This window comes from Poeciliopsis prolifica, unplaced genomic scaffold, assembly GCF_027474105.1.
Source record: "Poeciliopsis prolifica strain line A6 unplaced genomic scaffold, Auburn_PproV2 SCAFFOLD015, whole genome shotgun sequence".
NCBI lineage: Eukaryota > Metazoa > Chordata > Actinopteri > Cyprinodontiformes > Poeciliidae > Poeciliopsis > Poeciliopsis prolifica.
The window spans coordinates 9042556-9059672 of record NW_026562390.1 but is presented as its reverse complement, the minus strand read 5'-3'; the positions used below and the strand labels follow the sequence as shown (position 1 = coordinate 9059672).

Below are 17117 nucleotides of genomic sequence, written 5' to 3'. Positions count from 1 at the left end.
TTTGTAATATTTGTGAAATGAAGATATGACAAGCTGTCATTTTTGGGTATTTCAAATGATCTAAGTTTGACCTTTAGATTAATCAAAAATCAGATGATGAATGCAGAATGTAAGCCTGCTTTATGCTTTATGAGCTTTATGGTCTGCTTTCAGATAGAAAAGATAAGAAAGATATAAGAAGATAAACTCCTAATAGGTGGATACTTTTCATTCAAATGTCCATGATATCCTTATTCTTTCTTATTAAAGAGTCTATGCTAAAACAAATTGTACATATTATCTTCAAAACACTTTGGTGAGCTTCCGCTTGAGATTTCATTCATTTGTTTGGATGTTTCTTGTAATTGTTCCAAATTTGAGTGGCCAATTAGCTCATTTCAAGTTTCTTGATACAATAACGGATAAATATGAAATAACAAATAAATATGAATAAGATGGAAATACTGGGAATCCTTCACTGCAGCTTTTTTACAGTAATCCTGCGAATGCATTTTCTGAATCTTTTTGCCGTTTAGACATCTATAACAAGACTGGCGCCGTCAAGCTTATTTGCTGGTCGCCTGACTACAGTGTTGTGATGGTAACCTGGGAGTGTGGCGGTCTGTCGTTGTGGAGCGTCTTCGGAGCACATCTCATCTGCACTTTGGGAGAGGACTTTGCGTGAGTTGGACGCAGAGTCCTGCTTTGTTATGAGTTTTTTTTTTTGGGTGGAAGTTTTCATATCTTTGCATTTTTTTGAATATTTATCTCCTCAGGCATCATTCTGATGGCACCAAGAAGGACCCGCTCAAAATAAGCTCTATGGTATGTGACTCTCCACATGCCGCCTTTTATAAAAATGAGATGCAATTTATTTTTACATCTGCGTAATGCTGTGGGTAGTGAATTATTTTCTTGAGAAGTGGAGCAAAGGTAGCTCAGATCACAAGAAACATTTTTAAGACATAACTGTGGATATATTAGTAGGTTATTATGTAAAAATATAGTACAGTGCAAAAATCTGGAGTTGTCTGTCAGTTCTCCTTGTTGTCCCCTTAAGCAGCTGGAATATTTCAGTTCATCCAAAATGATCTAGAGCTACACTTGTTTCGGAGTTTTAGTTTTGATTATTTTTAATACCTTTTGTTTATTTTATTTCTACTTCAATGGCACAGAACAATACCTAACAGCACAAACAAGGTTATTCTGAAAAAACATTTAACCAAAACGTTGTTGATGAACTGAAGGATGATCTACCTCTCAGGTTGAGTCTTTACTAAATTGTTTTCCCAATTTTTTACAACTAGAAACTGTAATGTACTTTAATGCACTACTTTCAGAAGGCACACTAAAATACACTTGTTTCACAATTTAAAAATTCACATTCAGACAATATCTATAAACCTCTTCCAGTAAAAAAAAAAAATACAAAATTCAAAGCTGTAATTGCAGCAATATATGGTTCTGCAAAGTTTTGACTCAGCAATAGTCAAAGCAGGCAACTTAAAAAAAAAATAAGGAAGTCTTAATAATATTTAGTTTACATGACAGTTTGACACAATCCCTTTTTTCCCCCGTTCAGGTGTATTTTTTTTCCCTCTGTGTTGCTAACATGGATAATGTGCTGTTCACCAGAGCTGGGGAGCAGAAGGCTACCACCTGTGGGTGATCCCAAGCAGACAGGAGAGGAGAAAGCAGGAGGATGAGGAGCAGGACGTGGAGATGGTTTCTCCTCCTCACCCTTCTCTGCAGGCTGGGATACTGCAGTTCCACTTCATTAAAAGCGCGCTCACAGTCAACCCCTGCACGGTAAGAGCAGAATCTGTCTGCAGCGCCCTCACACAAACACACGGTCACATTAAACATTCATGCTTTCTTTGCTTCTTCGTCGACCGTGCAGAGTAACCAGGAGCAGGTGTTACTCCACGGAGAAGACCGCCTCTACCTGACCTGTGGGGACCCCACACAAATCCACAGCACCTCTGACGTACACACAAACCTGCACCCACGGGACGGCAGCCCGCTGCATCACCCACCCAATCCAGACTCCTCTCTTTCTCAGGGACTCAGCACTTTACTGGGACACAAGCACTGGCATGTGGTCCAGGTGAGGGTATGAATGTACCAGCAGGCAGGATCCAAGCAAACATGTTTAATTGTTCTGAAACATAAGATTAGATCGTGTTATGTCATGTTCTTTCCAACTGAATGTAATTAATGTTTTCTTGCCTCACCAGCTGCAGTTTTAAATGAGCTCTACTCAGTATGATGTTCAGTTCACTGTCTTTTTGCTTCTTCTTTAGATTCACAGCACATACCTGGAGAGCAACTGGCCGATACGGGTGAGTGAGTGACTGTGTTTGTTTTTCCATCAATTCCAGATAACAGAACTTGAATTTTGAATGATTTCAAAAGTTCCTTAAACTAGAACAAGATAAATTTGTTTCCATTTCATGTTGGCTGTGAAACTGTTCAGTAAACATTGCTGAAGGAAAAATATAAATATTAGAAGTCAACCAATGTGCAGCTTTAGACTTTTTTGTTGTGATAAAGCTCACTGTTTTAAAGTCTGACTTTACGTTTTCAGAATGTTGCTTTGTTTTTACATGGTACTCATTGGTGGAGTTGGATGTACTTTTTCTTCATTAGCTTCCTTGTATACATCTCTACATATCCATTTGATTTAACTTGTTTCTTTGACGGGGACATTATTTTTTTTGAAAAATCTAGATTTCAATATGAATTATAGCTCTTGCAGTTCATTTACACAGCAGTGTGTTGACCTATAGTATTCTCTTAATTAAATCTCTTTAGATTGTTTTATCAACTTTAAAAGTGATTGCATTGAAGGAGAACAGTTACTATTACAATCGTGCAACAGATATCAATATTATGTGCAGAGTATTGCACACTAAGATGTGAAAAAATATGTTCAAAGACTTATTGGGCTGGATCTGTTTTGGAAAGAATAATGTGAGATAAAATCTCAGTATCTTCAAACCTGGGAGAGAAGCTGAATAAAATTGTGTGGCATGCAAAGAAAATGTGAGAAATACATTTGTTTTGTTTTTTTGTGTGTGTTATTCTGTTAGATAATACCAATAAGATAAATTTTAAATATTTTTATGGCATGTCTTTTAGGGAGGTTCATCGATAAATCTGCCCCAATATTGGTTATTGCTTGATACTTGCAAAAATCTAAAACTCAACCAGTCTTTTATTGCTTTGCTGTGAGAGAGAGTTTACCGATGTCACTCCACTGTTGCCAACTCCACGACTTTCGTGCTGTATTTAGCGATATTTCAGACAAAAAAAAAAAAAATATCGGCCAAAATTGGAATCAGCAGGTCAGAGTGATATCAATAAAGATTGGTAATCTACAATCAGCCAGAAAACTAAAATGGGTGCATCCCTAATTTTATCAACACTTTTTAACGTTTTACTGTTGTGTGTTTGTATTGTCTGCAGTTTGCAGCCATAGACACAGCAGGACAATGTATGGCTGTCGCAGGCAGGCGGGGCTTTGCACACTACTCCTTATTCACGAGGAAATGGAAGCTGTTTGGGAACATCACTCAGGTAAGCAGACACTCATCCCAGTCCGTATAATAAATAAGACTTGTGAGATGAGGTGAAAATAACTGTTTGTTTGTAGGAGCAGAACATGACTGTGACAGGAGGTCTTGCCTGGTGGAAAGACTTTGTTGTGGTGGCATGCTACAATTTCACAGACCAGCAGGAGCAGGTGACAGTAGCAGAACTGGCCTCATTATTTCTCTTCAGTTTTGTGTCTGAAGTTCTTTTTGTCTCATTATGGCGACTGATTCATCTGTCTAGTTGAGGCTCTATCAGCGATCATCTAACCTGGACAACGCCTTCGCCTCGGTTACCAAGCTCCACTCTGACACACTGTTGCTCAATGTCTTCAGAGATATGGTCATCCTGTTCAGAGCCGACTGCTCAATCTGCCTCTATAGCATCGAGAGGAGGAATGACAGGTATTACTCTCTGAACTTCGTCTTTTTTTTAGTCATAATCTCATCAAATTTTTCTATGGTTGGATAATTTTCTGGACAAAATGTTCCTGATGGGCCGAAATTGAACTGTCTATTTTTAAATCGATATTTCTTAGTTTTTTGGCCATTTGTGCACCAAATGTTTTAACCTTTTCTGCTGAGACTTTGTCTCCACCCTCTGGTGAAAAAAATAATTACAGATGCTTAATTCTTGACTTCTGTTTTTTATGAAGATATTTAGCCCTTTATTTCAGTTTTTGAAATCTCAGTATTTGTTATTATTATAATTTTTTTTTTATCTTTGCATTTTTTATTAAGTAACATTAGCACTGCAGTCTATCATGTAAACCAGTGTTTCAAACTCTGGCCCACCATAGCTTATGTTGCCGTCTAAAAGCCATGTAAATAGAAATTTCATGGAAAAACGGTTGTGTGTTAAACATCATCTTATTAATCAAATCACAGCAGATTTTATCTGTACACTGTCAAGTTAAATCAATGTGGGGAAGAACCCGTTGTAGAATCTTGAGGAAAACCAGCATCACTATTAACCATTGCATAATATCTTTATTGTTGCTTTCTTTTTTGTTTAAAAATGACTAAATGTAAACATTTTTCAAAAACACCCCTCATAACTTTCAGTACGTGTTTTTGTTCTTCCAGTCCAACTCCATCTGTTAGCGTGGAGCTGCTGCAGGAGGTGTCCATGTCTCGCTACATCCCTCATCCGGCTCTGGTGGTCTCGGTCACGCTCACATCGGTGCGCACAGAGACTGGCATCTCTTTGAAAGCACCGCAGCAGGTAAAAAAAACGACACATTAAAACCCACCCTCACTGAGCTGAGACCACTGGTACGATAATCTGTGTTTGTGTGCGTTTCCATGTCAGGCCTGCATGGCAGAAAGCATCATGTTGAATTTGGCTGGCCAGTTAATCATGCTGCAGAGGGACCGATCAGGACCACAGGTACGAGACAAAGAGACGCCTGCCGTCAACAAGAAGCTGGTGAGTACAAACCTCTGTCTGTTTTTATTTTCACTGAATGCAATCCTAACCGTTTTTCGTTTTGTCGTGTAGCTACCGTTCTGTCCCCCGGTGGTGCTGGCTCAGTGCGTGGAGAACGTGTGGACCACTTGTCGGTCCAACAAGAAGAAGCGCCACCTGCTGGAGGCCCTTTGGTTGTCCTGTGGGGAGGCGGGAATGAAAGTTTGGCTGCCGCTGTTCCCTAGGGACCACCGGAAGCCGCACTCATTCCTCTCCAGACGCATCATGCTGCCCTTCCACATCAACATCTATCCACTGGCGGTGCTGTTTGAGGATGCCCTGGTGCTGGGGGCGACCAACGAGACCGTACTGTACGACGGACTGCAGGGGTCCTCTGAGCCACTAGAGGCGCTGTTTCCTTACTGCACAGTAGAGAGAACCTCCCAGATCTACCTCCACCACATCCTGAGGCAGCTGCTGGTTCGCAACCTGGGCGAACAGGTTTGTTTCTTTTCACTTGATTCTGATTGGACCACTTCATGGGAAAACTCTATTGCCTTCCTATGCAAATTCACTCAATTCAAATCTCATTTCACGTCTCCATCTGGGTTTTCTGCCATTGAATTGGATTTGTCTAGTAAAATTTCTAGTGAACAGAAGGAGACGTGAACGATGACATTGATTTTCTACGCCGTTATTGAAATGTAGTCTGAAAGTAGTTTTAGCAATAGCAATGGCGGAAGTGAACGTGACAATACAATGTGACAAGGATAAATCAAAATTCTTATTATGATAAGAAATTTATCTCGATGATACAATGAATGCCCACCAATACAACAAGCATTCACAAGCCAGCCAATCTGTACGGAGCAATGTGTTGAATAAAGGACTGGTTTTGAGTCCTATTATAAGACTCATTTTTGAAATTGTATTTTTCCCCCTCAACTCCTAGGCTTTGATGCTGGCTCAGTCATGTGCCGCCCTCCCCTACTTCCCCCATGTCCTGGAGCTGATGGTTCACGTGGTGCTGGAAGAAGAGGCAACCTCACGGGAGCCCATTCCCGACCCTCTGCTTCCCACCGTGGCCAAGTTCATTACGGAGTTCCCCCTCTTCCTTCAGACCATCGTCCACTGTGCCCGGAAGACCGAATACGCTCTGTGGAACTACCTGTTTGCAGCCGTGGGAAACCCCAAAGACCTGTTTGAGGAATGCCTCATGGCTCAGGATCTGGACACAGCAGCTTCCTACCTGATCATCTTGCAGGTCAGAAAGAGAAAGACAATAAAAAACAATTCAATTTAGATGAAAGTTACGAATGTAATCACGGTTCTGTGAATCCCGGATCTTAGGAATGAAAGAGAACTTTTTTTTTTCAATGTTTGCTCTCTTGTCGCCTCCAGAACATGGAGGTTCCAGCCGTGAGCCGGCAGCACGCCACTCTGCTCTTCAACACGGCTCTGGAGCAAGGCAAGTGGGACCTGTGTCGCCACATGATCCGGTTCCTCAAAGCCATTGGCTCAGGAGAGATGGAGTCTCCGCCCCCAACGCCATCAACTCAGGTCAGAGAATTTAGATACAATTTTACGGTTTTCTTTAATCGTACAGTTTTGTTATTGTTTTTTGTTGTTGTTGTTGTTTGTTTTTACCAAAATTTCGGATGATGTACATCTGAAAACATAAACCCGTGTTCACAGGAGTCCTGGAAATCCTTAAATGCTTGAATCTTACTGTGGGAAAGCTGTACGAACCCAGATAAAATATCCTGATCATTTGTGTTTCAAATTCATAACTCATGTGAAAATCCTCCCTTCTCCTTACTGCTTAAACTCTTTATGACAATAAGAATCATATCTTTATAAAGATGAACATGGAAATAAAGTAGACGGCGTGATTGTTTCTTCAGGAACCCAGTTCAACCGGCGGCTTTGAGTTCTTCAGAAATCGCAGCATCAGCTTGTCTCAGTCTGCAGATTCCGTCTCTACGGGAAAGTTCAACCTGCAGAAGACCTTCAGCATGCCCAGTGGATCGTCTGCTAAAGGGTACGGACCCAGTCTGGGTTAGCTTAGTAGCAGATGTTTACCTTTACCATCCAGCTGTTGTCGCTTCAGTGAGTGTCTGTGGTGTCTGCTCTCAGTCGGGACGTGGAGTGTGCAGAGAACATGTACATCGACATGATGCTGTGGCGCCACGCCCGCCACCTCCTGGAGCAGGTGCGTCTCCGTGACCTCGGCTGCTTTTCCGCCCAGCTGGGCTTCGAGCTCATCGGCTGGCTGTGCCGCGAGAGAAACCGCGTGGCGCGTGTCGACGACTTCGTTTCGGCTCTGAAGAGGCTCCACAAAGATTTTCTGTGGCCCTTCCCCGTCATTCCCGTGGGAAGCCTCAGCTCCCCTCTGAAGAACGGACGCTGTCGCAGCAGTGAGGAGACAGGAAATTCAGCTACGTTTAGCTTCCTCTTGCTCCTGTTGATGGTTTTTTGTTTTCCCCTCGTTTCCTCAAAGTGCTGAGCACGCAGCTGCTGAAGTCTCAGTCTGAAGACAGTCTGCTGAACAGCGACATGGACACGGCCCCGCCTTCCTCCACCACCACCAACCACACCTGGATGGACGGGCTCCAGCAGAGCACCAAAGACATGGACACAACCTCGTCTGCTCACTCCAACCAAAACTCGCCGCAGACGCATGACGCCTTCCTGTCGCTGCTAACTAGCAAAGGTAAAAAAAATCTCTTCAGCCTTCTTTACACAAACATAAAACCTCAGGCACTGACTGTGCTTGTCTGCCTCTGCGTCCAGTGGAGGAGTACAGCGTCGGCTCGGCCACAGACCTCACAGAGACCAGCTCAGTGGTGGACGGCGACTGGACCATGGTCGATGAGAACTCCTCCACTTTGAGCTTGAGTCAGGCCGAGCTGGAGCACATCTCCATGGAGTTGGCCAACAAAGGCCCGCACAAGTCCCAGGTGCAGCTCAGGTGAGAAGTTCAGACTTTTGTCTCTTTTTTGTAGTTTTCGTTTCTAGTTAAAACATTTATGGGCTTTAAACCAGAAGCTTTGTTTTGACGCCTGCCCCTTAGGTACCTCCTCCACGTGTTCATGGAGGCAGGCTGTTTGGAGTGGTGTGTTGTTCTCGGTCTGATCTTGCGGGACTCAAACGTCATCAAGCAGGTGATCAGCTTCCTGGACAGCCCAGAGGTTCCTCCAGAGACGTCACAGAGCCTCCGAAACGGCTTGTTGGCCGTTGATGCCTGGGCCTCCACTGACTGGTGGGTGTTCATACTGCGGCTGCACCTCGCAGATCTAATCATTACAAGCTACATATCTCACATTTTGACACATCACAACTACAAACTTAAGAGTATTTTGAGGAGTTCACAAACCAGGGTATAATTGTGAAGAGGAAGAAAAGTCATATTTCCTAGGCTTCATATAAAGTTAGCGCTGTATTTAATAGTGTTATACTATTCTGTAATAACCTATGTATATTAGTATTTTCAGGGAATTTATTCCAAGAAGTGCTAATATTAATTATAATTTAATAGATATAACAACAAATTTAATTATCAAAGTTAAAGTTCCTTGCACTCCTATTGCCTCAAAGTCAGATTCACAGTTCTTCTTATGTTTGATTTTATTGTAATAAGAGCCCCCAATTATCCCCTGTATTTGTAGCTTTTTCTGTCTTAAATTTAATTCCAGGTGGCATTAAAAAGCCTTAAATTTGACTAACTGAAACCTGTAGACATCCTGTTTTCTCTCTAACCCGTCGCTCTGCTCTCCAGCCTGGGGTACAAACCGTTTCTCAACATGATCCAGCCGCATCTGCAGCAGCTGCTGGACTCCACGGCGGAGCAGGTGCAGCCCGAGGCCTTCCAGCCTGCCAGCCAAAGTTGCAAGCTGGCCGCCTCTGAAGGCCCGGGCGGAGCCGCTGCCCCTCGGCCTGAGGACAGCAGAGGGGGTGCGGCTCCGCTCGGCCTGGCGCTGCCTGCGCTCGAACCCGCCGGAGTCTTTTCCCGCTCTCCGCCTGAAGACTCTCCGCCTGAGCAAACGGAGGAGCAGAGAGAGGAGGAGGGAAACTATGACTGCACCTTATCCTGAACGCCAGAACCGATCCTGGGACTCCAACCTGTGAATTTCAGACTGAGGAGGCAGCAGCTGCTGACTAGAATTAGATTTTGCATCAGCATGTCTGCGCACGGAGCATTCCTCTCTCTCCAGGTTCATACTTCAGTCAGTATTATTCTGTCTTTAAATCCGCCCTTTTATTCAAGGCGTACTGAGCTACCAGCTGGCTCTGACATTCTCTTGCATTTCACCAAAATGTGCTGTGTGGGAAAAGGTCAGCTCTGTCAGTTTTTACTCCTTCTGGAGGTGTTTGGAAGCTGCAGGGCAGCACAGAAAAGCACCAGGCTTTTTTTATTTTTTATTTTTCATTCATTCCAGTAAATTCAAAGAGTTTGAGCATCATGCTACATTACTTAGCAGACTGCAGAACAAAGCTTTGCTCAGAAACCATGAGATGTGTCTGAGCCTGCAGCACGAGGAGTTTCATCCTTCCATACCTCATCGTTTTAGGATATTTTCATACCTTTTTTAAATAACTGGACCAGCTAGAATATTTTTCTACCAAATATCAATCTGGAGTTTCCCCTCTGAAAAACACTTGAGTTCTGCGTAGCTCTGGTGTGTAGTATTGTCTCAGAAGGGAATCAGTGTTGTCCTGTTAAAGGTACCAGAATCCTGACCTCCCTGAACTCTGTTGGCTGTTTTCTCAAACTTTCATACAAGCAAATTGGGCATAAAGCAGAACCCAAATGAGCTTTTAATAATAATAATAATCCTAACTCATCCAGTCACTGGCATGCTCTTACAGCTGCTTTGCTTTCTCTGTTTCTATCAGTTGGTGGTAAATCCCTCCTCTGCAGTGTTAACAGTGAGGCGTCAGTGTAAACTAAAGGGAACTCGTCCTCTCCAGCGGTGCAGTGACTTTGCTGCTCTCCCCGAGTTCATTACGTATTAACATGATGGACGGCCGTGATCACTTGGAACTGATTTTATCGTATTAGTCCTCATTATTGCTGTTTATTTATTGGCATTATAGCAGAGTGGAGGTTTGTTTTTATGACTGAGAATGAGTTTAAATAATCAGACTGGTGCGTTGGCTGTCAACCACAGGCACTAAAAGGGTTTTGGCAGTATTATAATGTGCAATGCGTTTGAAATGTTACTTAAGCTTTATGTTTTTACGTTTTCCCATCTCCCGTGTTTTTACTTTGTCGTAGACCAAAACGGTCTGTAGGTGTGCTTGTGTTGAAATCGTCAGCTCTCAAGGCGGTTTGTTTCAGAAATCTCCCCTTGTCAGAAATCCCGTCTCAGAACAGAAAACGAGCGTCGCGGTGAATTTAAATCCAGTCCCAGCGAGCCCAACCTCCACAGCCACACTACGCCTTTATCGCACTTGAAGACAGTCAAACTCGACGAACCAAAGACTTCGACGTCCAGAGGCCTTCTGTTGGAAATCTACAGAGTCGTCAAGCAGAGGGAACCGAACCTCCAACCCGTTCACCTGAACCAACACCACTCGAAACTGACGCTGACAGAATCCAAGACGGTTTCCTACGGAAATGAATATTGCAGATGTTTTATGTTTTTTTTTTTTTCCTTCGCTGCAGTGTGATGGGGTGGACAGTCGGCCGTGGCTTCCTCCCTGCTGTGTACAGTTTAAAAGTATTGCCTGTTTGCTCTGAGGGACATTTCGCCTCTGGGGCAGCAGACATCGTGAATGCAGTGTAAAGACGACTCTTGTACATTTTGTCTTTTCTACTCATTGTTCAGTTTTCTACTGTTTTTTCCCCCCTGTGTACATACAGACCAATAAATTATTTTTAAAATGAATATTTTCGCTTTGTTGAACTCGACTTGACATTTTGTCACTCAAACTTGATGCGTTCTACATTTTAGGGCACATTGAACGGTCTCTAAATGTGCAAAAATAGCAACCTGGATCCCTGAAGATCTTTTCATAACAAATTCCAAATTAAAATTTTTACATTTCTTTCTGCATTTGTTGTAAAAGACTGAGTTTCAACATGTTAATGTCTTTAGGTCCCATAAATAATTAAACTTTATTCTGACTTGGAGTTTAGCATAAGACAGAAATTATAATTCTCTGTATAGCAAATAGGAATATTAATCCTTTGTTTTTTTATTGTGTTTTGTGGCTTAAAAAACAAGATCCTGATGGTCAGTCTATTGTATGGATAAACCCAACATTTCAAACACATTGTACATTTCTACATTGTTCAGGGACACGCAGGATTCACCCCAGAGCCTTTTCACTACCAGCCACGATACAAAAAAAAAAAAAAAAAAAACACAAGCAAACAAAGTTAGAGCAATTTAATTTCTGTACAAGTGCTACTTTAGTTCAACCATTTTGCAAATTGTAAAATCTTTTCTCAGTCCCACAAAGCAACATCACCGCTGACTGATAAGACTTAACGTTTGTCTTACTGGTGATGAAAACGGCCCATCTCCTCGTTAACGTTCAGAACATAAAAAAAACATGAGCGAACAGTTCAGTTAATAAAAAAAAAAGTCTTGAAAACAGTGACATTAAGACATTTCAGTGAGGAGAGTTTCTCAACCCAATACAGACACGATGACAATAAAGCTACATCCACGTGTGAGGTTGTGCAGAATACAACACGCACACACTCGGTGCTTGGTCAGTTGTATTACCTCATCGGCTCTAATTTTAAAGGTAAATTTCTCGAGGAAACCTTTTTATTCGTCTTGCACAAGGCTTGTGAGCAGCTGTGGTCAAACAGTCGGAGCATCAGCAGCAGAGGAGGAGGAAACATCTCAACTTTCACGTCCAACATTCTCGTATTCAATATCAAAACGTCTTGAAATTCTCTGGACCTCTGAACATGTTCACAGAAAATAAAGGGATGATTAATTTAACAACTTGTTTATGCTTTCAAATCTCAACTAGGTCTAGAAAAATATTTACTAGATTTTTTTTTCTGTAACACTGCATATGGACTTAAACTATTCATTAAACTAGTTAATGTTTGCCATTTAAGTCCACCTACATCACATCTGGCGTTTAATGTTAACACAACGGATTGTCCCAAGGAGAAAGTTGTAATGTCACCCAAGACGTCAAATATCAGAAGCTGATTCCGACTGATCAGAGGACAACACCAACGTTGACTCACCAACCTCATCTGGGTCTTTTAATTGTCTGTTTTAGTTTGTTTTTCCCACAAAGTGACCTGATTACACATCATACAACCGGTGTTTGAATGTCTTTTCGATACTCTTCTCATACGAAATAGTGAATCGCATTTAAAACCGCATTTCCTCCACCTATGTGGTGCAAAGAAAGGAGCCTTTGAAGCAGGATCCTCTTTGTCTTTTTCTATGCTAATGTTCCACTTGTTCAAACTTTAGACATTGACAGTGGCATCCCAGAAGCTTCCGCTGTCTTTTAGCCAATCCCCCTTCATCTGAAGAGGGCAGTTTGGGTTAGATCACTGAAAACTGGGCGCAGCTCCGTGTTGCAGCTGGAAAATCATCCCAAACATCCATCAGTGCTTCTGGAATGGATGTGCATCGATTCCTGGTGACAACGGATTTACTTAAAAGCCAGGAAATTGTGCACTTTACCTATTTCCACCAAGAACAATAGTCAAGAATACAGACAGAATTGAGCCAAAAGCCAAATGACAGTGGTAAAACGCAAGAGATTTGTCCAAATATTAGTAGGGTGTAAGCAATCCTTAAAAAAAAACGCCTCAAAATGAACCCAAGCTTGTGCACCCACTTCCTGCTTTTGGAATTAACAGAATAATTACGTTGTGCTATCAGGTCACAGCAAGAAAAATAAGACTTCAAATGCATCACTGAAATCATTAAACAAAAAAACTGAAATACTGATAATGAATTTGGGTAAGTTTGTTAGTATGTTTCAGGACTTTGTAATGACATAAAACCTTCAAGCACGTCTCATATTTTTCTACAAATCATCAAAATTTATTAATTTGTTGTTCCCGTTCCTCAAATAATAATAAATTTAAAGCTGCAAGCAGCCTCGAACGGCCCTCGCAGCCAAGCGCCGCTCCGGCCTATTGCCACCACGGGGTACGAGCAACCGCCGCCTCACGCCAGCCACCACAGAAGCTCTCACGCAGTTTTCAGCGCCTCCGCCCGCACCGCGGAAGCTGTTGCTCAGTTTCCATCAACGCTGCGCACGTGCTAAGACAGAAGTTGTTGCGCAGTTTCCGCGCCCGTCCACCAGGCGGTACGCATCTGTGCGTTCGGCGGCTATCCTTCACGATGCAAAAAAATGTGGTATAGATTCATTGGTTTAGCGAGGAAATATAGCTGGCGGATTAATGTAGGGACGCAGTGGAGCCAAAATACATTTAAATGCTGTTTTGCTCTTTAGAGGTCAACAAAGGTCATACGTATCCAATTTGGCGCCAGTCCGATGATCCACGTGTCATTTAGAGCCGATCATATGCACATGGCGAAGTAATGCATTTCGTCATTTCTACACCCCATGCGGTTCGGTCAGCAGGCAGCATTCATAGAGGTTCATCATGTTATCGTTTTTAGTCAGTATTCACATGATGAAATCCATATAAATTATAGAAACAGTAAAACATACAGCAGAAAAAACATGTGACTGCCTCTTAAAATGTGCGGGGCTACAGTGAGTCATCAAGTGACCATGGAAATGTGTTCAGGGCTGTTCTCTAGAAAGACAGAGGAAGTGTGATGATGCAGCTGTGATCTTGCATTTGGAAGTCATTTAATGTTGATGTTTCATAGTAAATAGTGAAAGTTTTACACTAAGCCACACCCACATGCTTGATGTGAACTACAACTGAGATCTAATGCAGGCAACTTTGACGTTATTGTGAAATGAGTCAGGAAAATGGTGAAGGTTAAGATGTATCAGTTTAATAAACCGCACTGTTCAGTAATAACCAAGGGCAATGCACATTAAGAGAGCACAGGTAACTTTCAGCACATTAGAACAACAGCACAGGCTGAATCCCATCCATTAATTAGGTATTAATCACAGGAAGTGCTGCAACTAAATATTACAACCCCAATGGATCGGTAAAAGATACTTAGCATTTTCTCAGAGCTCTTTCAAACGACATTTTAAAACATCTTCTATACATAATAACAAACAACTCTGAATGTATGAAACTGGATGTATCAAACACACTATCAGTTTATTGAATTAGTAAAGCGCTTCGTTAGCATTAAAACGTTGCAGGCCTCAGGCATTGGGTTAGCCTCCTCAGAATAACTGTTCCAAACATGACGGCTTCCAGAACCAGCAGAAGGAATAAATTACTCACCGCACCGCGAGTTACGACTGTTTAAACGGACAGCAATGGGCTCTTTGCACCTGCCGCGCTGACGTCCAACTGTATACCCGAATGCGGCTCTTTTTTCCACTTTCAGAACTATGACTGCTATAAAAGACAAAGTCGTACTTAAGACACAAATAAAACAATACTATGTACTTTGTTTAAGTTTTCATGGATTTCCAAGCCATCCTCAATTAAGACAGCTTGTAAATATTCGTTGCTACAAGTTAAAGCTACCACTTGAAGCTAACGCCGTACACACCGCTCTAAACACCGTCTTAATGAGCCCTTCACACAGCATGCAAAAGTAATAAATGAAATAACACAGAATCTTAAGCAACACGGCCATATTTTTCTAAAAGTAATAACTCTGAATCTGAACAGTCAGCTGAACTAGAACTCCGATACCAGAGTAAGCTCTGTGCTCGTTTTTGTTCTTCATACTTCAAGCAAAAAGTCTGAACTGTAATCTGCCCCCCCCCCCCCCCCCCCTGCCCGCTGCTTTATTGTCGTTAACAATAAACACACGTAATATGCTTGAAAATAAGGCAGAAACAGTGTCCGTTAGAATGGCGGAGAAATCTTTAGATAATTAAATAGCAGATTTTTACTAGAAAGCTAGCAGCCTTGTGCTAGCAGTTTAAAGAAAATAAAACTCACCTTCATATCTGTGAATGTATAACGAGGCGAACATCTTAAAACCTTTCTTTGCCTTACTTGTTGGGGTTTCGGATCGATGTACATTATTAATTGTTACCTTGGAAAAACATTTCAGCCGTTTTTTTCCGAACGTGTAAGCTGAGGTGCAAATAGCCCATTAAACTTCTCCAACTCCGGTCCAACAGAGCCTTCTTGCTCCAAAGCGTGGTTCGTATTTGCAACTCCAAAATCCAAGCAAATGTTGAGCGTCCAAGTTCTGTGGCTCCAAAAGCAAGCAAAATGTTCAGGAAAACTTTGCAGCTCCAGCTGTCGCCAGCTGACTGTTATTACGTAGCGTCGATCTGTTTTGTCATTGATGGAGTACCACTGCCTCCTGCTGTCGCAATACTGGTATTGCACTAGCAGTACCAGTATTTCTCCACAAGGTGCCAGTAGTACTCCATCACACTGACCCCAGTGTTTCTTACTTCGCTGTCATAAGTTTTGCTGAATGACTTTGTTTGTATTATTTCTAGCAAAAATGAATGAATGTTTGTACTTTAACCCACAAAATAAACTTATATATATATAAAGTTATAATAATGTATATTTAAATAATTAATAACAACATAACCTATGGGCTGCTGTTTTCTAGGGGGCGCTATAGAGAAATTAGGCCACGCCCTACAAATATTGTGATGGATTCCAGTCGGGGAGTGGATAAATATTCATCCTTATGAGTTTGCAGCAGCTGAGCCCAAAAATGTGGTATTGAGAGCCAAACGTATGGCGATGGCGTTACAGGTAACTTCGCCACGCCGCCATGCCCACCTGCTCTATCGTAGCTGGTCGGGGTTGGAATCCTCAATACACCAACATGTGTTCTGTGTCTTGGCACAGTTTCATGTTGATGAGGTCAAAGGGTCGGATAGCGAACGTTCACAGTAAAACATTACACTTCCTGTTCTCAGGGGCGTGGCCTAAGTGATGTCATCATTCGACCATAGGGTAATGTAGGAGACCCGATGATGATCAATCACAGAAACTTTGGTGCCTCTGTGAGTTTCTGTGTAGGAGATATAGCAGTTTATGTTTTTATGGCGAGTAGGTGAACTTTGACCCTGCTAACCCCCCTTCAGCATACTCAACTCACCGTTTAGATAACTTTAGATGAGACATGCCTTATGAACAGACTGACCGAGTTTGAAGCCGATCAATCGAAATCCCTAGGAGGAGATAGATCAAATACGAAGGCTGTAAACGGCAAAAATGGGGTCAAAAACCGAACTTGAATCCAAAATGGCTGACTTCCTGTGGGGTTTAGACCATGGCTCCAAGAGACTTTTTTGTACGTCCTGACAAGATACACATGTGTACAAAGTTTCGTATTTGTAGGTTAAAGCATGGCTTGGGCTGATCATTTAAAGTTTTCTAGGGGGCGCTATAGAGAAATTAGGCCACGCCCACCAAATATTGTGATGGATTCCTGTCGGGGAGTAGATGAGGGTCCATCCTTATGAGTTTGCAGCAGCTGGGCCCGAAAATGTGGTATTGAGAGCCAAACGTATGGCGATGGCGTTACAGGTGACTTCGCCACGCCACCACGCCCACCTGCTCCATCGAAGCTGGTCGGGGTTAGAATCCTCAATACACCAACATGTTCTCTGTGTCTGGGCACAGTTTCATGTTGATGAGGTCAAAGGGGTCAGATAGCGACAGTTCACAGTAAAACATTACACTTCCTGTTCTCAGGGGGCGTGGCCTAAGTGATGTCATCATTCGACCATAGGGTATTGTAGAAGACCCGATGATGATCAATCACAGAAACTTTGATGCTTCTGTGAGTTTCTGTGTAAGAGATATAGCAGTTTATTTTTTTATGGCGAGTAGGTGAACTTTGACCCCTGCAAACCCCCCTTCAGCATACTCAAACTCACCGTTTAGATAACTTTAGATGGGACATGCCTTATGAACAGACTGACCGAGTTTGAAGTCGATCAATCAAAATCCCTAGGAGGAGATAGATCAAATACAAAGGCTGTAAACGGCAAAAATCGGCAAAAATGGGGTCAAAATGGGAACTTCAATCAAATGGCTGACTTCCTGT

At 42.4% G+C, this 17117-nt stretch overlaps 1 protein-coding gene across 3 annotated transcripts in view; it reads left to right on the top strand.

Annotated features, from left to right (window-relative positions):
- The window catches only part of ric1 (RIC1 homolog, RAB6A GEF complex partner 1), a 28123-nt gene extending 17252 nt beyond the window's left edge, over positions 1-10871 (top strand). For 2 of the 3 annotated variants that reach the window (XM_055040232.1, XM_055040230.1), the window contains exons 9-27: positions 516-660; positions 756-804; positions 1615-1788; positions 1880-2086; positions 2283-2321; positions 3448-3558; positions 3635-3724; positions 3817-3977; positions 4659-4797; positions 4885-5001; positions 5074-5481; positions 5933-6244; positions 6382-6540; positions 6885-7021; positions 7117-7397; positions 7481-7693; positions 7774-7951; positions 8054-8242; positions 8759-10871. In XM_055040232.1, the coding sequence (XP_054896207.1) occupies positions 516-660; positions 756-804; positions 1615-1788; positions 1880-2086; positions 2283-2321; positions 3448-3558; positions 3635-3724; positions 3817-3977; positions 4659-4797; positions 4885-5001; positions 5074-5481; positions 5933-6244; positions 6382-6540; positions 6885-7021; positions 7117-7397; positions 7481-7693; positions 7774-7951; positions 8054-8242; positions 8759-9074 (3425 nt within the window). In that variant the 3' untranslated portion in view covers positions 9075-10871. The remainder of the gene's footprint in view (positions 1-515; positions 661-755; positions 805-1614; positions 1789-1879; positions 2087-2282; positions 2322-3447; positions 3559-3634; positions 3725-3816; positions 3978-4658; positions 4798-4884; positions 5002-5073; positions 5482-5932; positions 6245-6381; positions 6541-6884; positions 7022-7116; positions 7398-7480; positions 7694-7773; positions 7952-8053; positions 8243-8758) is intronic. The other variant, XM_055040233.1, reaches the window with a different exon arrangement.
- The last annotated feature ends 6246 nt before the right edge of the window (positions 10872-17117 follow it).